Source organism: Phascolarctos cinereus, unplaced genomic scaffold (assembly GCF_003287225.1).
Source record: "Phascolarctos cinereus isolate Bilbo 61053 unplaced genomic scaffold, phaCin_HiC Scaffold_5;HRSCAF=322, whole genome shotgun sequence".
Taxonomy (NCBI): Eukaryota; Metazoa; Chordata; class Mammalia; order Diprotodontia; family Phascolarctidae; genus Phascolarctos; species Phascolarctos cinereus.
In genome coordinates this window covers 380,876,312-380,901,159 of record NW_027555958.1, presented here as the reverse complement: position 1 = coordinate 380,901,159, position 24,848 = coordinate 380,876,312, and the positions used below count along the sequence as shown (strand labels likewise).

General features: G+C 38.2%; 1 protein-coding gene across 6 annotated transcripts in view; it reads left to right on the top strand.

Annotated features, from left to right (window-relative positions):
- The first annotated feature begins 8,985 nt into the window (after positions 1–8,985).
- Positions 8,986–24,848, top strand: part of PPP1R12B (protein phosphatase 1 regulatory subunit 12B) — a 255,019-nt gene continuing 239,156 nt past the window's right edge. For 4 of the 6 annotated variants that reach the window (XM_021003136.2, XM_078156419.1, XM_021003134.2 and 1 more), the window contains exon 1: positions 8,986–9,388. In XM_021003136.2, coding sequence (XP_020858795.1) covers positions 9,095–9,388 — 294 coding nt within the window. In that variant the 5' untranslated portion in view covers positions 8,986–9,094. The remainder of the gene's footprint in view (positions 9,389–24,848) is intronic. The other 2 variants (XM_021003139.2, XM_021003135.2) reach the window with 1 other exon arrangement.

Below are 24,848 nucleotides of genomic sequence, written 5' to 3'. Positions count from 1 at the left end.
TTCTTAATCTGGGGGTTTGTTGGAGGTTGAACCTCAAGAGCTTAAGAGCCAATTGTTAAAATTTCAGAGCAAGCCTTTACAACAGAAATCAGCGAAGGCTACAAATCAGGGCTTGATGTATGGCTTTGCTTATTGTCTAGATTTAAGAAAGTGATAAAGAAAATGTTAATACTGAAGTTTAAACCCAAAAGTGTGTTATGTACATTTTTTTTTGCCAGCATACCCATGCTTTTATCCCTCTACTTATCTTCTTCCCTTCCCACCCTATTCTCCTAGTTCCAGACCCTGTCTCACGAGCAGAGCAGGAAAAGCAACATGACCATTCATATCACTTGGAATGAACTGGGAGTCACCAACTGTAAGCCTTCCAGAAGGATGGAGGACCACCAAGCCTTACCATTGGCCCTGCCACTAAGCACACCACACTGCTAGACATTGTTGACTGCCCTGCTACTGTACCCTAATGACCATGGGCCTTGTGATTTGCCCTACTATCACACCCCTCCTTAGAATGTCTTAGCCTTTCCATCTGGCATACACCTGAATTTTTTTTGTATGTGTTGTTTTCCCTAATTAGAGTGTGAGCTCCCTGAGTAACTGGGACTGGCTTGGGGTTTTTTTGTTTGTTTTTTCCAATTTTTATCCCTAGTGCTTGGAAGTAAGCACTTAATAAATGTTTTTTTCATTCATTCATTCATCAAATTAGAGGGTTGGGCTAGATGATCTCTGATGTTCCTTTTCTCTCTTAGATTTTGTGGTTCTAAGAGAGCCTAGTGATGCTTCATTTTGCATATACTTAATATTAATTGAATCAAAATTGAATCAAAATCCAAGGAAGTTTGACCTAGTGATTCTACTACTGGGGATGTGTGTGTGTGTGTGTGTGTGTGTTTATACATGTATATATACATACATATGTATATACATATATACATATGTATACATACATGCACATATATACATATATATAAAAGAAAGGCTTCATTTATACCAAAATATTCACAGAACTTTTTTTTTGTGGTAGTAAGAATCTGGAAACAAAGTGGGTGTCCATTAATTGGGGTAATGGCTAAGCAACTTGGTATATCAATGTATACTATTTGGTATGAATATGATAAATATGAACATGGTATATGATTGTAATGAAATAACCTCTTTTCTCCTCAAGCCTCATCTACTATAGCCTCCTATCCTCTTTTAGATGAAGATCATGTCTCATACTTCACTGAAAAAAATGGAGGCTGTTCACCAAGAAGTCCCACTTCTCTCTTCCTCACCTCGCTCTGACATCCTCTCCCCACTATCTCTTGCTTCCCTCTAATCTCTAATGAATTAAGTGACGTTTCTTCTTGTCAAGGTTAACCCCTCTCCCATCCTCTCTAGCAGTTTGCTTCCACCATCATTCCTACTCTCTGATCTTCATTCTCAATCTACTGGTTCCTTCCTTGCTGCCTAAAAACATTCTCCATCTTTAAAATGCTCATTAGTTCCCATCATGTTTACCATCTCTCATCCTGTATCTCTCCTCTCCTTCTCAAATGAATTCCATTTAAAAAAAAAAAGCTATCTACATTTGGTGTCTCCACTCTTCTCCTAAAGCTACTGTAATCTGGCTTCTAACTATATCATTCAACTGAAACTGTTCTCTACAAAGTTACCAGTGATCACAGAATTGCAAAATCTAATGACCTTTTCTCAATCCTCATCCACCTTGACCTTTCTGAAGCAGTTGACACTTGACTACCTTCTCTTCTTGGATATTTTCTGCTTTCTAATATTTCATGACTCTGCTGTCTCTTGATTCTCTTTCTACCTGTCTGACTTCTCCTAAGTCTCTTTTTCCAGATCATTATCCATATCACATCCTCTTCTCTTTTCCTTCTATATTCTCTTTTTTTGGGGGTGGTCATACCTATGGGTTCAGCTATCATCTCTATGGAGATCATTCCTAGATGTAGATACCCAGAACTAGTCTCTTTTAATATCCATTCCAGCATTATTTACGCCTGCTGGACCCTTCCACATCAGTATCCCATTAGCATCTTAAACTTAACATGTTCAAAACAAAGCTCATTATCTTCTCTTCTAAACTCATCTCTCTTCTGAATTCACCATTGCTTTTGAGGGTACCACCATCCTTCCAGTCATTCAGGTTTGCAATCTTAGTGTTATTCTCAACTCTTCCCTTTCACTAAGTTGTCTTATCTTGTTTCTTTCTCTACAACATTCCTTGTATACAATCCCATCTTTCCATTCATAGAGCCATCATCCTAGCTCATTCAGGTCTTCATTACTTCTCATTGAGACTATTGCAATAGTTTCCTAAATGGTCTCCCCAATTCACCCTCCCCTCAGCTGCCAAAGTGATTTTCCTAAATCATGTCACCCACTACTCAATAAATTCTAGGATCAAATAGAAACTCTTTTCTTTGACATTTAAAGCTCTTTGCAAAATGGCCCTTTCCTGTATCTTAACGCAATATTCTCCTCCAGATAAGTAGTCTAGCCATCACAGTTTCCTTCCTCAACTCTACATGCTAGAATCCCTGGCTTTCTTTTAAGACTCAGCTTAAGTGCTACCTCTTCCATTCAACTGCTAATGCTCTAAGGTTTCCTTTTGAGGTTTCCTTCTATTTACTCTAAATTTATCTTCCATGTGTGTACATGTGCGTGCACACACATACACACACACACACACACACATACACATTGACTACAATAATGTACATGCACCAAATCCAATTACATAATGTACTCTAAGTGACTTGCTCTTAGACCTTCTTAGTGTATATGCCCAGTAATGGGATCACTGCATCAATCTTGCCTTATTTTAAAATAATCAGAACAAAGATTAAGAAGGATAAGATATAATCACATAATTAAAATTTCTTATAAAATATTTATTTTTAGAAGCATTTATTATTCCTCCCATTTCCCTGCTACCATTTGAACAATTTTAAAAAACTAGGGAGAAAGACTTATAACAAATATGTATAGACTGGCGAAACAAATTCCACATTGGCTGGGTCCAAAAATGTATGTCTCTTTCAGCATTCCATTACCTCTCTGGCAGGAGGCGGGTGGTACGATTAGTCTTCCCGTCTTCAGGACTTATGGTTTATCATTATATTAATCAGAGTTCTAAAGTCTTTCAAAGTTTTTTTTTTCTTCTCTATAATGTTATTGCATAAATAGTTCCAGTTCTGTTCACTTCACTCATTTTCAGTTCATTGAGGGCTTCCCAGTTTCCTCTAAAACTGTTTATTTCATCATTTCTTATAGGACAATAAATTCTATTACATTCATTTACCACGTATCATTTATCTATTCTTCAATAAAAGGGCACCCTCATAGTTTCCAATTTGGGGCTACTCTGAAAATAGCTGTTATAAATATTTTTGTACATATGGGTCCTTTTCATGTTTATACAGTTTTGGGGCATAAGCCTAGCAGTGGTGTAGTCAAAGGGCATGCACAGTTTTAGGGCAAAGTTCCAAACTGCATTTCAAATGATTTGACCAATTCACAGCTCTACCAGCAGTGCACAAGCATTCCTGTTTTCTTGTAGCCCCTCCAATATTTGCCATTTGCCATTCTTGTCATCTTGCCAAGCTGATGGACATAAGGTAAAACCTCAGAGTTGCTTTAATTTGTATTTTTCTATCAGTGCTTTGAAGCATTTTTGCATATAGTCCTTGATAGCTTGGGTTTCTTCCTTTGAAAACTGCAAGTCCTTTGATCATTTATCTGTTGTGGAATGGCTTTTAATCTTCTAAATTTTAATTGGTTCCTTGTATATCTTGGATATATCACTTTGTCAGAGAAACTTACTGCAAAGTCCCCCCCCCAAAGGAAATAATTTTTTAAAGTGGAAATGAAGTGGGGCAAGTAGTACTAGGTCTCAAACTATGGTGGTACAAAGCAGTTATTGTTAAAACAATTTAGTATCCATTAAAGAGCAGAGAAGTTGATCAGTGGAACTGATTAGGTATCCAACATATAGAAATAAACCTAGAGACTCCAACTACTGGGTCAAGAACTCACTATTTGACAAAATCTTCTGGAAAAACTAGAAGGCAATCTAGCAGAAACTAGGTTTATATCAACATCTTACACAATATACCACAATAAATTTCAAATGGATGGCTTAGTTATAAAAGGACTTATCGTAAAACAAATTAGAGGAATAAGGAAGCATATACCTATTGCAACTAGGGATAGGAGAAGAGTTTATAACCAAGCCTAGATGAGAGGATCTCTCTTTAAACTCTTTGGGGATATAGGTCTAGTAGTAGAATATACCTGGGCCAAAAGGTATGCACAACTTAGTTACTTTTGGAGTATAGTATCAAGTTGCTTTTCAGAACAGTTCGACAAATTCACAGTTCTACCAGTAGTGCACAAATCTGCCTCTCTTCCCACAGCCTGGCTAGCTTTTCTTTTTCTTTTTTTTGCCATCTTTGCCAATCTGAGGGGTATGAGGTAGAACCCCCAGAACTGCTTTAATTTGCATTTCTCTAATTATTAGTGATTTGAAGCATTTTTCAGATAGCTTTTTTTCCCCCAAAAAAGTTTTTATTGATATTTTTGGTTTCTCATGTCACCGTAGAATCCCACGCATCCATCCCCTCCTGCTCCCAGGGAGCCATTCCATGTGACAATATATTTTTTTTCAGATAGGACAAAAAAAGTCAGCACAATTGATTGATCTGTTGAAAAAGTCTAAAAACATGCACAATACCTGTGGACCTCCCACTTCCATGAAGGGATGGGTTGGGGCTATCTTCTCATATCTCTTTGAGTCTCACTTAATCTTTGCAATTTTGTTACATTTACTTTTGATTTTTTGGAGCATTGTTCTTTCCATTTACATTACTTTAGTTGCTGTGTATACTGTTTTCCTGGCTCTGCTTACTTCACTCTGCGTGAGTTCATATAGATCTTTCCATGCTTCTCTATATTCATCATAAAATCACTTCTTACAGCACAGTAATATTTCATTACATTCATGCACCACAATTTGTTTAGCTATTCCCCAAACAATGGGCATCTATATTGTTTCCAATTCTTAGCTATCACAAAAAGTGCTGCTATAAATATTTTGGAGTATATAGGGACTTTTTTCTTTTTGATGACTTCCTTGAGGCATAAACTCAGTAATGGAGTCCCTGGTTCAAAGGGTAGATATTTAGTCACTTTATTTAGATAATTCCAAACTGCTTTCCAAAATGATTATACCATTTCACAGCTCCACCAACAATGCATTAGTGTATCTATCTTTCCACAACTCCTCCAATATTGACTAGTGCCATTTTTGGTCATTTTTGCCAATTTGTATGAGATGAAACCTCAGGGTTGTTTTAATTTGCATTTTCTTAATTATTAGTGATTTGGATCTTTTTTTATGTGGTTGTGAATAGTTTGCATTTTTTGAACTGTTTGTTCATATCAGATAGGGAATTTTTTCCTAGAAAATTTGTTTTCCACTTTATCAAATACTGGGTTATTGAATTCTATTGTTTCTCAATCTCTTTTATCTAGGCTGTTCTATTGATTATTCTCTCTAGTCTTTAACCAATTTTAATGACTACTACTTCATAATATAGTTTAAGGTCTGGAAGTGCTATTACCCCTTTATCCTTACTTCTTTTCAAAATTTGCCTTGACATTCTAGATTCTTTGTTTTTTCCAAATGAACTTTGCATTATAAATTTTTGTAGAGTATCCTCTTGGTAATTTGGTTGGTATAGCCATATAACTGTTGATAGCTTGGTTTTCTTCCTTTGAAACTGCCCATTCATATCCTTTGACCAGTTAGCTATTGGGAGAACGGCTCTTATATAATCTAAATTCCACAAAATTAATATTTCTTTACAAGTTTTTCTAATTCCATTATATTTCATATAGCCATTTAATAATACCTACTTGTAAAGTATAGTTACAAGGTACAATGTGCACAAGATGGAGAAAATACTGATATACAAAATCAACCATGAGGAGAGCATGCCAATATCAAAAAGGCCTTAAGGGCTGGAAAAATTGCCTTGGCGACTTGTAAAATTATGTCAAAATGATAGTATTGGACAAGATTTTGTACAATTTACTTTGTAGCTTTCATTTGGGAATGATCTGTAGGAAAGAAACAATTAGAAAGAAACAAATCGAATATTTCTGTACATTTGCAAGTAGGTAATCATGGGCTTGTGAATCTGCAATACATTAAAATATAACATGGACGTTGAGAGACAGCATGATGTCTCTCAATAGAGAGAGGATAGAGGATTACCCCTGTTTAGAGCTTCAAGGCATCTTAGAGGCCATTGAATTTAGTGCCCCCATTTTTTACAAATGAGAGAACAGAGGGACAGAGAGATTGAGTGACTTGCCCATAATTACACAGCTAGTGTGATTTACTCAAGTAGACTTCCTTTTAAAGATCATTTCATTTACATTGCTATAGTCATTATATATGTTGCTTTTCTGTTTTTTCTTATTTCATTTTGCATCAGTTCATAAAGATCTTCTTATATTTCTCTAAATTCCTTATATCCAAAATGTCTTATTATACATTATTTTCATATGCCACATTTTGTTCAGCTGTTTCCCAGTTGATGGACACCGACTTTATTTCCCTTTATTTGATATCACAAAAGTACAGCTGTGACTATCTGTGTTTATTTTTAAATCTTGTTTCTGTCTTTGATCTCCTTTGATCTTCGGATATATTAGACATACGTCTTTAAAGTATTTTTTATTATTTTTATTATTTTGAACTTAAGAAACATGAACATTTCCATAAATAGAGAACAGAAAAAGATTGTAAATGAAATCACAAATCTCTATTATGTGCATCTCATATTTTTAAAAAGTAGACGATAAATTCAGCATGGTTTCAAAGCTATCCTCTGTATCTCCTTTTGAACTTCTTTCTGTTCATTTAAAAATGCTTCTACGATATTCTTTTCTTCTTTTTAAAAATTATTCTTCTTTAAAGCTGGAAGTTCTGTTTAGGTTCTTCTGGAAGAGAACATTCCTATGAATCAGAGATATAAAAAAGTGAAATGTACTGTGTCTGGAGGTAGTGGGTCTCCCTTAATAGAAGTGTTTAAGCAAAGATAATGACTTTTAGGGTATGCTGTGGATGGGATTCCTGATCAAGAATGGGTTGGACCAGGGGCCAGCTAGGTGGTGCAGTGGATAGAGCGCCATCCCTGAAGTCAGGAGGACCTGACCTCAGACCAAACACTTGATGCTTACTAGCTGTGACCCTGGGCAAGTCACTGGAAAAAAAAAAGAATGGGTTGAACTAGAGGGCATCTGAGTTCCCTTCCAGTTTTGAGATTTTATGTTTCTGTGACAATTTAATCACTGGTAAGATGCTGAGGTGGAATGATAGGAGGTGCTATGTTGACAAAGTTATAAGGTAAGTGTTATAAAGAATTTTAATCATAATAATTAACTGGCTTGACAAACAAAGCAATACATACAGCAAGTAGATACATGGCTATGTAAAATGCATCATAATAATATATGCTCCTCACACTGATCATTATACATATTTTTATTGATACTTGACCAAGATGCTGTAAAGGTTAATTAGAGTTTGTGAAGTAATAAAAATACTCATGAAATGTACTTTGTAGATAGTCATATTATTAGATAAAATTATCATTTTGCATTCATATTATTATTTTTCAAGTGAGATCTCTATTTGATAATTCACTTAATTGTGAGAGAGATAGAGAGAAAGACAGAAACAGAGACAAAGAGACTGAATTAGGTTATTACTTTATATTAGGGATAACTGAGTCATAAGGTGGATTGTGAGAGATCACATATCAAGTGAACAGTAAAGTGCAGAAAGGATTAAGTCTTCTTTACTACCTGTCCGGTGCTCTAATCATTAGATACTCTCTACCTCTATGCAAAACATTTTAACTATACTTATTAAAAGGACTAGGACCTTGGGGGTACTGCATTTTAAATAAATGAAATACACATAGACTTTCAAGTTTGCATGATATACTTTGTAAATAACACAATATGCACCTGAAAATAGCCTTCCTGTTGATTCAGAATGTTTATTTTGCCACATACCCCTCCATAGACTTCCAAAATATACTAAAGGATGTTATGTGTCCTCTGCTGTCTCGTTTTCAGTGTTTATGTGTTATGATGAATGAGTGACTGAATGGATGGATAGATTAGGTAGACAGATAGATAGCATGAAGGCAGTGTGGTATAGTCGATAGAAAGCTGCGCTGTCTTAGGGAAGCCGGGAAGACTTGGGTTCGGATTCGGTCTTTGACACATACTGGCTAAAAGTTAGCTAATCTCTCAGGGACACAGGAAACTCTACAGTACCGTGAATTGCAGAGACGGGGCTGACCTTCATTGGTAAGAGGGAGCCTTCTCATCCAGAAGAGCCCTATGTCAATGCAATTGCAAGTCGTATTCCTAAACGCGCCCCCCCCCCCGCCCTTTTACTATGATGTCTATTGAATGATGTTAAAACATTAGTCAGGACATCTCTATTCTTTCACGTGTCCCATGCCTTAGTTTCCCATTTCGGATAAAGGGGCAAATGATTGTTATCTTTCGCAAGAAAAGACGAGAGAATAGAAAAGTGATAGGATCGGTAGTAAAATAACACTCATAACAAACTACAACTCCCAAAACACCCCGAGGAAAAGGCTGACACCTTCCCGCCCCCCTTCCCGCCTCCCCCCCATCAGTCCCAGAGATGGTTGGAGTATCTGGAATACTTCAGGGCAAAGGTGACCCTGTTGGGTACCACGGTTAGGAAGGGAGCCAAATGGTTACCGCCTCTTTTGTGATGCATGCAGGGATTTGTAGTTCCCAGTCGAGCCGCAAGGGCTCCGTAGCTCAGCAGCGGGATACTACATATTCCATGATGACCCGCGGTCCGGGCGGCGCCTGCGTATTGAAGCTGGGGGGGGTAGAGCGGGCGGTGCTGGCGGCGGGAGGAGTAAAGATGGCTGCGCGGGGGTCTCCGCCTTCTGCTCCCGGTTGAATCGCTGGGAGGGCGGCGGCGACCGGACTGGCAGCAGCGGCGGCAGCTGGGGCCGGGGCCATGGCGGAGCTGGAGCACCTGGGTGGGAAGCGGGCCGAGTCGGCGCGGGTGCGGCGGGCCGAGCAGCTGCGGCGCTGGCGGGGCTCGCTGACCGAGCAGGAGTCGGCGGAGCGGCGGGGCTCCGGGCGGCAGCTGCAGTCGTCCCGCCGCGGGGGGCCTCGGGTCCGCTTTGAGGACGGGGCCGTCTTCCTGGCCGCCTGCTCGAGCGGGGACACGGATGAAGTGAAGCGGCTGCTCGCCCGGGGAGCAGACATCAACACGGTCAACGTCGATGGGCTGACAGCCCTGCACCAGGTAAGCCCGGGCACCTGCGAGCCGCCCGCCGGCCTCCCCCTCCGGGGCTCGCGCCACAGTCCAGCGGGGCAGGGACGAGGGTCCCCTTGGGGCTGGTCTGGCTGTCTCACCTTCGAGCAGCCATCTCTTGCCAGCCAAAGACCTCCCCAGCGCCACATCCACCACCCTTGGGACCAGTGTCATTCCCTGCCCAGGTGTGTCTCGTCACTGACGCCCCTCGACATGCCCCCGCACTCCCCCTCCCCCCCGGTCGTCAGGGGCACCAGTGTTTCTGCCCACGGCGCCACCCTTTCGATGATTCAATTTCACTTCTGCTTGGTTACTGTTCCAAGGAGTGTCACATAGGTGTCTAGTCAATGTCACTTGTCTGATACCCATTCTAGAAAAGCTTCCTGTCTGTGCTGCCCCCTATAGAATAGTTGAGATCATTTCAGAGTAAGTCCCTCCGGACTGCCTTACCTGCCAGCAGCTCTGTTGAAACCTCTCTTGTTTTGCTGACTTGTGTCGGGTCAGCCACAGTGTCCTACCAGATTGGCAGCTCCTGGAACATGGCTGGAATCCATAAGTCCCCCTTAGACATTGTCACCAAACTTTATCTTGTGCAGAGCCCTCTCTTTTCATCACTGAACTCATTGTTATGAATGCTTTGTTTCCTCCATAGCACAACCTGTGTGTGACCTGGGTGCTGTCCATCATGGAGATCTTACTGTCACTTGTGTCCTCTGTCACATATAAAATGACCTCTCTGCTTCTCATTTTATGAGCCCCAGAGTTCATAATATTATATAAAGCCTACTGTAGAAATACTGTGGTCTGTATCTAGTTCTAGTTATGTGGAGTTTGGATGCATTGGCAGTTTGGTGCTTGGTAATAAATAACACCTTTCCTCACTCCTGATTATGCATTGTATCTTTATAATGCTAAGGATAACTAATTCCACCTTTCCAAATGTTACTTAACCAGTCAATTTGGTGAGCTGATAGCTTACTCATGTTTTTCTCATTTCTCTTGCTCCCACCACCATCCACAATCCGGGCAAAGTGAATGTGGTTATTGTGAATGTCGACCTAAACGTGATTCAACAAGTATTATGATAATACTGCTTTATATCACAGTTCCCTAAATAATAATATCCACTAGCTTAAGTTCCATGGTGCTATCTTTTACCATGTATATAGCTGTCATTGATTTATTAGAGGAATATACATTCACCTGTATTTACATCCATTAGTCTATATATGAGAGAATTAGTAACACTATACCAGTGCCCCCTATATTACTGAGAATGTGAAATTTGAGATGGGAACTCAGATTGACAAATATGCTTTAATTTCACTTCTCTTTGGAACTCCTTGGGAGATATTTGGTATCCAGGAGGATTCTTGTTTTGTAGATTTATTTGGGATGGGAAGGAGACATATCTAGCTAGTGGAGAGAATCATCCACTGAGTCCTTGGTGGAAAGAGAAACCTTTCCAGTTTCCTTTTCGACACATAATTGATTCAATCACAGTATCACAGAAAGTTTTCTCAGTGCAGTATATTGTTTTTTGTAAAGTGACTACTAGTCACATTGTCCCATACTTACATTATACTTAATTTTATAATAATGCACTAGGAATAGCATTCTTACTCACTGATTTCCACCCTTTCCATAGCAGATTCTCTTTGCCTGATAACTGCCCTGTGATTGCATCCTTATTTCTTTATAACCTCTGACTATACAACTCTGAAGTGCAGTCCTTCTCATTGTAGACGGATAGCTTTTAACATTTAGTATGCTCTGGAAGTATGACTGTAGGGGAATGAAAGGTGTGGGATTCTGTTTTCCTCACATATGCTAGTCCCAAAATAGGAATTTCTTGCATAATCAACAGGGCCAACAGTGAGCCCAACTAAGAGGCTAGTAGCACCAATTTATACTAGAAAAAGCTCAGCTACTAAGTTAGGGCGACTCAAGGCTTTGAGGTCAAAACAGCCTTCTATTGAGGAGGCCTTCTCTTTGTTAACATCTAGACAAGGGGCCTTTATTGGCACAGGAACCCATTTGTAAGTCAGTTTCCGGCAAAGTAACATTATGTCTCTCCATGGTCTGAATCACTCTCAAGGTAAATAGAAGATTATTTTCAAAATGCAGGTCAAGGGCAGCCAGAAATTGAACAACCTGCTTTACAGACTGATCCTTTTCTGATAAAGTGGAGAATGCTGATAATTATCTGGATAAATCAGTTTTAAAAAGCACTGTTTATCCATTGGTTATGCAGTAGATTTGACCTTAATTATGTAGATAATTTCTCCCCTTTGTACTTTTTGCTTTAGAGGTCTAGCCAAATGTAGCAGCATCTGTAGCCTCTCATCTTGGTGTATTAGAAGGAAGGCACCTTAAAGAATTGCTCTACTTTGAAATTTCTTCGATGTGTTTCCTCCTTGTCCCACAAGGTCATGGCAGGCTTTTTCATTCTACATGCTAGTAGGTTTTTTTTTTTGTAGGTGTTCTCTTGCTACTTATGACTTACTCTTCTTGGCAATCTTTACTAAGGCTGCAAAGTGCCCGAGTCCAAGATAACAAGTACTAGAGAAACTATTAATATAACTAGAAATGGGTGGGAATGGAAAACACCTCAAAGGTTAAATATATTGTTATCAAAGCCTAGAAACTGGATACTTTATCTAAGATGGTTATGAATTGTCACTTAACTTTGTATCTATGGAGGGTCTTTAAAAAAAAATAGAGGTAAAAACCTGCTTGTATACATTTCAAATAACCACTTGCCTAAGTTAAGCACATTCAAAAGAGTGTCTTTTTCATTAGTTAAATTACTTATGTGCTTCTTGGGAGAGATTGGGCTGATAATTTTTTGTGGGTTGGTAAATTTTGGGTATTATTTTACAAGACTGAGATATGCATCTTATGTGGAAAACCTTCACATTATGTCTTATGGAGATATGGGTTTTGGAGTATTGGGATACAGTCCCTTGGAGACTGTATTTACTAAATTATCAGTCTGCTGTGACTGGATTGGTGATTATACTGGGAAAACAGATAGTGAATTCTACTGAATGCCAGACTAAGGTAAAGGTCAGAGTGCTTTCTTATTTCTAGAAGGGCTGGATCTGAGGGGAGTTGTTGGCTATCTGCAATAACCCAACCCCATCTGTAGAACTGCCAACAGATTCAAGATACATTTTTTTTTCCTTAAAGGGCATGTCCAGCCACATGACTCCTTTACTTAGTTCCCAACAACTTTCTTCTGGGATCAAATATAAATTCTTCTGGCTTTCAGAACCCTCCAACCAAGCCTCAGCCTATGCTTTTTAGTGTCATCATACATTATCTCCTTCTAGCACTTCTTATACTGACCTGACCTTTTTTTTTTTTAAGGCAGTTAGGGTTAAGTGACTTGCCCAGGGTCACACAGCTAGTAAGTGTCAAGGGTTTGGTCTGAGGCCAGATTTGAACTCAGGTCCTCCTAACTTCAGGGCAAGTGCTCTATCCACTGCACCACCTAGCTGCCTCCTATACTGACCTTCTCAGTGGACCTCATTGATATACAACAACGTTCCATCTGCTGTCTCTAAGCCTTTGCACTGTCTAGCTCCCTTTGCTGGATGCAGTCTCTTCTCACCTCCACCTCTTAGAATTCCCCTTTCTTTCTAAACCGTGCTCAAGTGTCACTGTCGACAAGAAGTCTTTCCTGATTCTTCAGTTGCTTGTGCCCTATCCTGATGACCTTGTGTTTATTTTGTGTATATTCTTTATGTACTTATAGTGGTCAGTGTTGGAACCCGTTAGAATATAAATTGCCTGAGGGCAGGGATAATTTCTTTCTTTCTTTCTTTCTCTTTCCCGCCTTTCCTCCTTCCTTCCTTTCTTAATCCCATCCTTCCTCTTTCTTTTCTTTCTTTCCACCCCTAGTACCCAGCACAGTGTTGGTACATAGTAAGCACTTGCCAAGTGCCTGCTCTTTCATTGATTTTTGAATTGATTCACTTTCAGATTGTTTCTAATGGTTCTAGATTGCTAGTTTGGATTGGAATAATCACTCCTTCAGTCAGCCCCGCTTTCCAATGGATCCAGTTCCGTTATCAATGCTTGGAGTATTAGACTTGTTCTAATTTGAGCCCACAGCCCCAAGGTTCATAGGATTATTGATTTAGAGCTGAAAGGGACCTTAGAGATCATGGAATACTCATCCTGTTTCTATTTATTTATTTTATTAATGCTTTTTGATTTTGTATCATAGTCATTTCCTGAAAACTCTTTACTCCCCATTGACCTCTTCATTGAAATAAAGAAAAACAGTTTAGTAAAATTGACCAACACAGAGCCCGTCTGGTAGCATATACAGCATTCTTTGCCCTCTGCCTTTCTATCTAGAGTAGGGAAGTTAATTTCATCATCTGGCCTCCAGCACTAAGATTGATCATTATATTTAGTTTGAGGTCAGCTATTTTTTAAAGTTGTTTTTACTTACATTACTTTAATCATTGTGCGTATTATTCTTTTTAGTCAACAAGTGGTTATTAAGTACTTATACTGTGTATGACACTAAAGAAAGATAGTTCTTGCCCTCAAGGAGCTTACATTCTTATGGGGGAAACCAACACATAAAAAGAAGAACTGAAAATTGGCTGTGGTGGGGAAGGAGGCACCCATGATATTGGGGCGTGTTGGCTGTTTGGATAATGAGGGATGGCTGGTCTAGGACCCTTCCTCAAAATAAATATTCGAGGAAAAATTCATCTTTGGGGGAAGGGGCTCCACAAGAATGGAGGCAGAAGGCAGGTAAGGTAAGGCTGGATAGTCTGGAGAACACTTCGTTTTATAACACATAGGAACTAAACTCTTTTCTGGCATGTATAGGGTTTTTTCTTTATCTGAACTTTTCTTCATTTTTTTTTTCTTCTGGAAATGCAAGCCAAAGACTTCTTGTAAAAGGTTTCTCTTCATCCACCATCATGTTGGGTAATTAGTTTGTAGTTTAGTTAGAAAGAGTCCTTCTTCTGGTTCTCCTTTCTTCAGGACTGAATCGCCTCAGTTTGTATAGCGCTTCCTGCATTATTCTGAACTCATATTTGTCACTTGCAATGGTACAGTAGTATTCCATTGCAGTCATACTAGCTTGCCAGGCCATTCTGCAGTTGATCAACACTCCCTTTACTGCAAGAGTGCTGCGATGACTATTGCAAGATACACACACACACACACACATACACACACACACACACACACACACACACACACACACACACACACACACACACACACCCCCAAGTCTAGTATCGGGATTGCTGGATCAAACAATATTTACAGATTACTCATTTTTCTTGTAATTCCACATGATTTTTCCAGAAGGTTTCACTAACAGCTCCACCAATAGTATCTTACTATGTATTAATCTTTCTGTAGACCTGGGGTCTTTAATCTTTTTTTGCATCATGAACGTTTTTGGCAGTCTAATGAAGTCTCTTGGCCCCTTCTCAGAAGTGTTTTTAAATGCATAACACAAAATACCTAAGGATTACAAAAGAAGTCCATTATATCAAAATGTAGTTATCAAAGTATTTTTAAAAGTATTTTCAAAAACAAGTTCATTTACCCCAGGTTAATAATCCTTGGGTCTGTAGGACCCTCCAGCGTGAACAATTTCCATCTTTTATCATTGCCAGTCTGATGAGTGTGGAGAGAAACAAAATTGTATTAATTTGAATTTTTCTTACTAGGGATTTGGGGCATAGTTGTTGTTAGTTAGTATTTCTTCTTTTGAAAATGGCATATATTCTTTGACCATTCATCTCTTCGGAAATGATCTTCATTATGCAAATGAGGAAACTTAGGCCAAGAGAGGTTCAAGTGATTTGTTCAATGTCAATGTCACAGCTAGTGAATGTCAGAGCCAGCATTTGAACTCAGGGCTCTTTTCATTTCACACCATGCTACCCTTAATTAATCTGAAACTAGATTGACCCTTGGCAGTAGAAGGGAGATGAGCAAATAGCCACACAAAATTGAAGTGTGAGGCTTGCAGTCAGGAAGACCTGAATTTGTATCTAGCCTCAGGCACTAACCCTGGGCAAGTTACTTATGCTCTATTTGCTTCAATTTCCTCAGCTGTAAACTGAGAATAATATCAGTATCTATCTCCCAGGATTGTTGTGAGGATTAAATGAGATGATATTTGTAAAGCACCTAATAAAGTGCCTGGCACATGATAGGCACTATATAAATGCTTATTCTCTTCCACTTCTCCCAGTGAGGCCAAAGTCACTATATACTTGAAGACCATCATAACATAACAGTGTTCACTTAAGTATAAGATAGTTAACTTGTATGTTGAAATGAAAATGTTTGTCTCTAACTTTTCTTCAGTGCCACTATTAACAAAGGTGGTACTCACTCCCAGTAATCACAATCAAATTAATTTACATAATCCTTTAAGGTTTACAACTTATTTCTTTTCTTCACATTAATTCTGTTAACTAGTACAAATATTACCCCCATTTTACAGGTAAGGTTTGAGGCTCTAAGGGTTAAGTGCCTTGTTCCTGTCATCTAGCTAAGTAAATGTCAGAGGAGAGATGCAAACTCAGGTCCTCAGATACCTTTTTTTAAAAAATTCAATTTTATTTTATTTTCAGTTTCAAATTTTCTCCCACCTCTTTCTCCCCACACTGAGAAAGCAAGAAAATTGAAACCCATTCCAAACATGTATAGTCAAGCAAAACAAATGCCTTCACCAGCCATGTCTGGTGTCCTTTCCACTATATCATGTTTCCATCTTGTAACCATATAATAGTAATTATAGTCAATTTTGCCTCACTGTGGCATTTTTCCTTAGTGTCAGGAATAGAAGTAGATGTTCTAAATGGAGATCCTTTTGGCCTTTTTTTTGTTTTGGTGGGGCCAGAAAAGTCATTAATTCAGCATATTACTCAACTTTGGTTTTTATAATTTTTTTTGGTAGCATATTGGACATCTGGCTCATTTTTTGCTTGATGACTAAACTCAGTGTTTCCAGATTTTGGATTTTAGAGCAGAGCTAATATTGGATATAGGGCGTTTTGTTTTTGAGAAGGTAACTGAGTGGTTATCTATGCCTGCATTTTCTTTCTAGCCAAATTCTTACTATTAATAAAATTCTGCCAAATAACTGTGTATTACCACACTGGTTTGTGGAATTTCCTTTTTGAGCTTCTTAAAAATAGTCATGTTATTTTTTTGGTAGCTTAATAGTAATTCTGATAGTCAGGGGATTGGGCTAGAATCAGGGCTTCTTAAACTTTTTCTACTCAAGACCCCTTTTTGTCTTTCCGCTTTTTGGCAGCTTTTATTGGCGTTGGCATTTCGTGGCTTAAAGGCATGTGCAGTGCAAAGTGTGCATGCTTTGTGTTCACAACCAAGGTTGCAGTGAGGTTGCCTGATGCAACACAGGCAAGTGCTGCCAAAAACACCTTGGATTCATTACGAATTTTATTTTCAATTAATTTTTGGTCGCTATGTGTTCAGAAACCTTTTCCTGTTGCCAAATTTTTCGTGACCCCATGTGGGGTTGAGACCTACAGTTTAAGAAGCACTAGGGTAGATGACTTTGTCAGGTTCCTTTCAGTTGTTTGAATTTTACCTGGGAACAGCTCTTATTGAATCCTTAACGATAGAGATGAGATATTAGTTGTTTTTTATGTTACTTAGAGTATGTTTAATAATTTCTGTTAAGTCTTTAATGATAGATAAACTCTGGGTCCACTTCAGATCCTTCCTTTCCATTTTTCTCCTTTTACTTGTTCATCTTCCCTAATGATGCTACAGTTGCATTGTCTTCCTGTTTCAGTCAGCCAGTCAGTCAATGATCATGTATTAAGGAGGAGGTGTGAGTTTCAGACCTGATATGATCTTGCTGGAAGAATAGTTTCTGAAGACAATGATGGGTGTCCAGGAGAGCACCCAGATGGGAAATGATGCTGTTTGAGTTGTGTTCCCAGTTGTAATAATAGGTTGTGATGATCTCCTTTCATCCAGCCCCCTGTGTGACTAGTGCCACATAATGAGCTGACTGATCAGTACTTGTGGAATAGAATAAAGCCAACTGTCTAGGGATTGTTGAACAGCCGCGAGCTTCTGTTCTTGTTGCAGGACTGTGGATCTAGATTATTGTTAAAGACTGTGCTATGATGCTTCCAGACTATTTGTATTTTTAATCTTCATTCCTCTTTTATTTCAACAAAGGTTTATTAAATACCTGTCTTGTGAACTTTGCTTAATTGTTGGTGCCTATCCAGAAAAGATAAGGAATGTCTTGGGAATCAAACCTTCTGAATTGTGAGTTACTTGAGATTTGTGGCCTGGGTTTGATTCAAAGATGTGGAAATGTTTCTCTTTCCATATCCTAAAGCCAGTCAACATTAGTTAAGAAGTTTTAAAATGGTGTTTATGGTCCATTATCAAGCAAGCTTCTGCTATGTGTCCAAAAGTGTGCTGGGTACTTTGGGGTTATAAAATAAATATGTAAATGGAGAAGTGTTTGTTCTCACAAAATGTGCAATCTGGAAAAAAATATATATATATACACACACACGTATATGTGTGTGTGCGCACGGTGTTCTTGGAGAGAGGGAGAGAGAGAAAGAGAAGAATTAGGTGTCCATAACAAAGGACAGTGAACCATAGCAATTGTGGGATTAAACCATAGTACTGAAAGACTCCATAATGAACCCTTAGTGTTTTAATTGTGATAAGTGATACAGGAAAAAAGATCTAATGGTGTATTAACTTGTAATTTAAGAAATAAAATTGAGACTTTGAATCAAAAGGACACTTACTTTATTTGCTTTTGGCTACAAATATGGTTTGTTTTATTTTCTTTGCTTTTTAAAATATTTCTTTGTTTCTTAGAAGCAACTTGATCAATAGTAGATGGAAGACTTTTGTGGAGTTTTACATTTGGTATATGGAGTTTAAACAGGAATTTATGGTTTGCTTTCAATTTTTTGAGGCGTTAGACTAAAATTCTTCAGTGTTTTAATTCTAGCCATTTAAAATTGATATGTATGTTGACTTCTTATTTAATATGCTACTCATAGGTGGTTGTGGGATAAGGAGGTACAGAATTTTGATGATAATTGTATTATTAGTAAGTTACATTTAAGTATATAACATGACATTGTAAAATATTGGAATCTCATAATTTAGGTTTGAAGAAATATCAGTAATAATACCTTACATTTGCATATTGCATTACAGTTTTCACATCAGTCAATCAATAGACATTTATTAAATGCCTGCTATGTGCTAGGTACTGGGCTAAGTGCTGTGGATACAAAGAGAAGCAAAAGGCAGTCCCTGCCCTGAAGGGCCTTAGAGTCTAATAGGGATGACAATATATACAAAGCAAGCTATATATATAGGATAAATAAGATAATTAATGGCGGGAAAACACTAGAATTAAGAAGGATTGGGAAAAGCTTCCTGTAGAAGAGATGGGATCACCGTATTGCTCAATCTGCACACTGACTCTGTGAGATAGAGGAGGTATTGTTATTTATATTATACCGAAGAGGAAATTGAGGCTTAGAGAGATTTTTAACTTGCTGTGAGGTAGCCAATTAGTGGCATATTTGGGTCTAGCCCTCAGGTTTTCGGACTCCTGCTTTTATATTCTGTTTATTATGCTATTTTCAAAATACCTTCATTTATCTGGTACTTTCAAAGATATGACAGGAAGGCAATGTGAACAGTGGAAAAGAGCAGTAGATTTGGATTCAGAAGTAGGTACAAATCCTGGCTTCTGACACTGACTTATTACTTGTGTGATATTGGACAGGCACATCACCTCTCTGGGGTTTAGTTTTCTTATCTATAAAATAAAGAGATTGGCTTAGATAGTTCCTAAGGTTCCTTTGAGATCTAAAATCTATGATCCTATGATCTCATTAGAAAACGATGCTGTCTTACATATTGCCTGTGATATTTTGAACTACGCTTACATCCTTGGTTAAGTAAGCCTGGTCATATAGTTGAAATTGTAGTGAATTACTTTTTAATGAGTTTTAACAAGGGATACCTGCCCAATGTTGTTAAATTGGTTCTATGAACACATAACGTTAGGTGAAGTGACATTATAGGGGACGGTTCCAGAACAGTATTATAAATGGGTTGAGAAAGCTCAGTTACAGCTTAATGATTTTATGGTAGGATTTCACATATCTGTTTTGGAGTATGATTAAAATTATTTTTTCGTTTAATTTTAATTTTGTTTCTCAGTTACATGTAAACACACATTTTTAACATTCATTTTTAAAAATTTTGAGTTCCAAATCCTCTCCCTCCCTCTTACACCTCTCCCCTCCTTAAGAAGGTAAACAATTTATATAGTTTATGCATGTGTAGTCAGGCAAAACATTTCCACATTAGCCATGCTGCAAAAGAAAGCACAGACCAAAAGAACAAGAAAAATAAAAAAAGTATGCTTCAATATGCATTTGTATGCCACCACTACTTCCTCTGGAGGTGGATAGCATTTTTCATCACAATTCCTTCAGAATTTTCTTGGATCATTTTATTGGTGAGAGTACCTAGGTCATTCACAGTTGATCATTGTATAATGTTCTGTTATGGTATATGGTGTTCTCTGGTTCTGCTCATTCCGCTTTGCATATAATTAAAATTATTAACATGATTATTATAAAATATTGCTGGTCAGTTTTTCCTTTTGTAGGTTAAGCCTTCTCACCGAATGTAATGGGTCTCAGTTTAATACTCAGTTGAATACCAAGCCAAGCCAAGTAAAGAAAGATCAGACATTTAGCCTGGTAAAAATGATAGTAGTAGTCTAAATATTATTATAACCTCTTTGGTCTAGGACAGATTCCATTAAATGAATATCATAAAACTGAGTATCATTGTAAAGTTGTTCTTCCTTTCAAAAGAAATTCAGTGAAGAAATTTTGAATTGAAGGAATTAATTAAGTAGAGATTCATTCTAAGGAATAGTATCTTTCAAATGAAGGCCAGTAACTGTTAATACTAGCCATTTTTAATGTGCTGGAAACCTCTTGTTAGGGTTCTAGGCATTAATTATGCCTACTTTGGGAGTAAAACATTTTACCTAGGTGTATTTTCCCAGTTGTATAGTAGACATATGTCTCAGGCCTATAAATGTTCCATGATAGACACTCAATAAATATTTATTGATGATTATGACAAAATTAGACTGGGACTGCTTTGCTTAGGAGTTATATATACCTATGTGTCCTATTTAGGAGAACTATAAGAAATAGTAAAGGTATCACTGAGTGAAATTGTTGACTGGAAGGAATGTTTGGAAAGCGGCCACTAACTTAAAATGATAATAATCTTTGTGGTGGTACCTTTTATCAATGTGAGTAATACCTAATGTGGAAGCTTTCTCCACCAAGTGGATGTACAGCATGTCTGTAACTTACAGCATTAGAGTGGCACGGGGATGAGGTTAAGTGACTTGCCTAGGATAAAAGAGTCTTTGGACTCCAAAAGCATCTTTGGAATTTAAACCTGAATCTTTCTGACTCAATGAATAAATGAAACTATCTCCACTACAACATGTACCTCTTGATGAAATATGCATGTGTATGTATGTGTGTGTATATATGTATACCTATAAATATAATCTTTAAAGGAAAAAGCATTGTTTTAGATATAAAACTTAAACTATTTAAGAATTATTACTCTTGTTTAAGACTATATATGAGATAAAATAATCTTATTACCAGCATTGTGATTGTCATTTTAAACATTTTAAATTGTGCTTATACAGTGTCACTGCAATGTTCAAGCTGAAAAGTCTTTAGTTACATTCGACATTTTTAGCAGTGACTTAGATGGCACACTTATCAGATTTGTTCATGACATAAAGTTGGAAGGAGTGACCAATATATTGAATGACAGAATCAGGATCCAGAAAGATTTTGACATGCCTAAGTCTGATGGGAGAAAACTCTGTGTGTGTATGTTTTGTGTGTGTGTGTATACTGCATCTGTCCATCCCCAACAATAAAATCATTGGTTTCTATTGTGTATTTTCAAATGCACAAAATATGTCTAATGAGATGGAATAAGCAGGATAGAGCGGTGGGAAAAACTCTGACTTTTGATTTAGAAAAACTGGGACCAGATGCTACTTTTGATACTCAGTACCTGTATGACCTTGGGCAAATCACTTAAGCTCTCCATACCTCAGTTTTTCCTATGTTTAAAATGAGGAGATGGACTTGAGAGCCTCTGAGGTCCGTTCCAGGTCTAGATGTGTGACCCTGGGACTATCAGTGTGGAGTGGCTACCATAACGAGGCAACAAGATGTCCCTGCAGTCAGTCCTCACTGTGTTGTCATCCGGCTGGGCTCTCGGGACTGACTCCCTTTCTGGGCCTACTTTTCTAGACAAGGTGTTTGTGGTACAAAAGAGCAAGCAAAGAGGGGTAATGTTTTGGTTCCTCTGAGGACTTTAATTACAGTCTCTTGGTCATGGTCTGACATACAATACACCCTAGATTTTTGAGAGAGCAGATTTCTCACAGGATTCAGAGAAAGAATAGGTAGGATTTAGTGGCCTCAAGTTGCAGAGAAAAACAGCCCATAAAGAACAAGAAGAATAAACTTTGAAAAAGCAACAAACAGTTTGGATGAAAAAGAAAAGAGAACAATGTTGATGTACAGGGACCTCACCAAAAATCTAATATTTTCAAGAGGCATATCTCAGATTGAAGGTAACTGAATATGTGTTTCAAAAGTCTGACATGGTGTTGTAAGAAAATCATCAGGAATTCCAAATCATGCTAAAGTTCAGAATTTACTGGGTGCCTTTGGAAAGTGAGGGCAACAAAAAGTATTTTTCACTTTATGTTGTTGTTGTGGACATGTAATTTCATTGGTATAAGGAACTGCAATGAGTAAACTCCTACCGATGCAGATCAACACCTATCCTTTAACTTTAAAGTCTTTCTTGCCTTAGAAGTACTAAGAAATGGTGATTGGCCCAGGTTCACACAGTGGGTTTGTATCAGAGACAGCACTTGAACCCAGTTCTTGTCTCCAAGGTCAGCTTTTAAAGGTGTTTTTGGGAAAAGATAGGATGGGAGTGTAGTTTTGTCCTAAAGGTTGGTGACAGTAATGAGTAATAGAGAAAAGGCAGAACTATGCACCTGTAGTTTTGCTTCATTTTTTCTTCTGTAAAAGGGAATGATCTTTGGAGAGAACAAAACTGTTTGATAAAAAGTTGAAAGTCATGATAAGTAAGGAGCTAGAAAGAGAATACTAAACTATCTTCAGTAAGTTTGTCACGTGGCCCATGCAGACTGCATCCCAGAGTCCTGATGGGTGAGATTGTGTGAGCCGTTGTCAGCCATTTTTCAAAGATCACAAAGAATGAGATAAATACCAAAGAACTGCATTAGGGCAAATGTTCTGGCATTCAAAAAAAAAATGAAGGGAATGGAATCTGCACACTTTAGCCCAACGAATTTGACTTTAATTCCTGGTAAAACTGTATAATGTATCATAAGTATGATGTGCAAACATGTAGGAAAGGAGATGGGATCACAAAGAACTGACGTCTCATCAAGAATGCTAGACTAACCTTACTTTCTTTTTTAATAGGATTGCTAGACTGATAGATCAGGGGAATATTGTAGACATAGTTTATATTGATTTTTAGGAAAGCAGTTGACAAAGTCATGCTCATTTTGTAGGTGAGAGAGAGATGTGGATTAGATGCTCGTACAATTTTAGTAGGTACAGAGCTGCTTGAACAGCTGAGACCAAAGAATGGAAGAATAGTTATCAATATGTGGGGAGCTCTCTAGTGGAGTGCTCCAGGGGGCTGTTCTTGGCTTCATGCTGTTGCACCTTTTTATCGGTTGATTTGAATGAAGGCATAGAAGACGTGCTTGTCAAATTTACGAACCATACACGACTAGAAGGGAAAGCCAGTATGTTGGATTACAGAGTCAGGATGCAAAAAATCTCGATAGATTAGAGTGATGCACTGAGCCTAATAATGTTAAATATAATAGGGCTAAAGGCAGAGTTCTGCACTTGGGTTTAAAAATGCGTCAACTCCTTCAACACAACATAGGGAAGGCCTAACTAGGGCAAGTTTATGTGAAAAAGATATGGGGAATTTAGTGGATTTTGAAGTTAATTGGAGTCAGCAGTGTAAATATTGCAGCCAAAAAAGTCAGTGACATCTTAGACTACTTTAAGAAAGGCGTGGGGTATAGAATGAGAGAGGGGATAGTTCTCTTGAAAGTACCTGATCAGGTCACATTGAGGGTATTGTGTTGGATTAGGGAGTCACGTTTTGGAAAGGATGAGTTTGGCTGGAGGGTGTTTTGAAGAGGGTGACTAGGAATTGAAGCCCTTTGAGACTATTCTGTATTCTGGATTGGTTGAAGAAACTAGACAGGACTTGAGGGTAAAGAACAAGATAACTACCTTCAAGTATTCTTGTTCTGTTTGGATAAGGAGAAAGGGGAAGGGAATAAACCATTTATATGGCGCCTCCTATGTGCCAGGCACTTGTACTAAGTGCTTTATAGATATCTCATTTGATCTCACCCCAGCCTTGTGAAGGTAGCTGTTGTTATTATCCCCATTTTGCTACTGAGGAAATTGAGGCTAGCAGAAATTTAGTGATGTTCTAGGTCACACAGTTAGTGAGTTTCTGAGGATTTGAACTCAGGTTTTCCTAACTCTTTATTCAGTGCTCTATCCACTGCACCACCTAGCTGAGCAAAGAACTAGCAATCAGAACCAGTGGGTAGAAGTAGAGAAGTTATAAAAAAAATTTGAGTTTATTCAAAAGGCTCCTTAAATCAAATAGAGTTATTCTGATGAGGAATGGGCTGCTTTTGGTGGCCATGGGTTCCTCTTCACTAAAGACTGACTACTTGTGGATATCATAGTAGAATTCTTATTTGTTAGTGGAATTTTAACTGGATGGCCTCTGAAGTCCCTTTCAGTTCTGAAATTCTGTCATGCTATGATAATGATACATGTAAAGTCTTATAGTGTCAGAAATCAGCTGCACAGACAGAGGATAGGGAAGATGGGACTTAGCAGCAGTTCATGTGAAAAAGACCCTAGGGCCATTAGTTGATTGCCAGTTCAGTGTGAGCGTGTTGGTGGCAATTTAATCGCCAAAAAGCTAGTGTGATCCTAAACTTCCTTTATGAAAATAGCTAGCCTTTACATATCACTTTAAGTTTGCAAAATGTTTTATGTAGTTATTTCATTTGATGCTCACTGTAATCCTGTGAGGTAGGTGCTATTATTATTCCTATTTTACATGTAAGGAAATTGGGAGTCCAATAAAGGTAAAATGGCTTCCCTCTCTTACTAATAAGTGCCTGAGGCAGGAGTTGAATGTAGGTCTTTTAAACTTCAAGTCCCAGATCCTATCCACTCTGTCTCCTAGCTGCCTCACTGTGCTC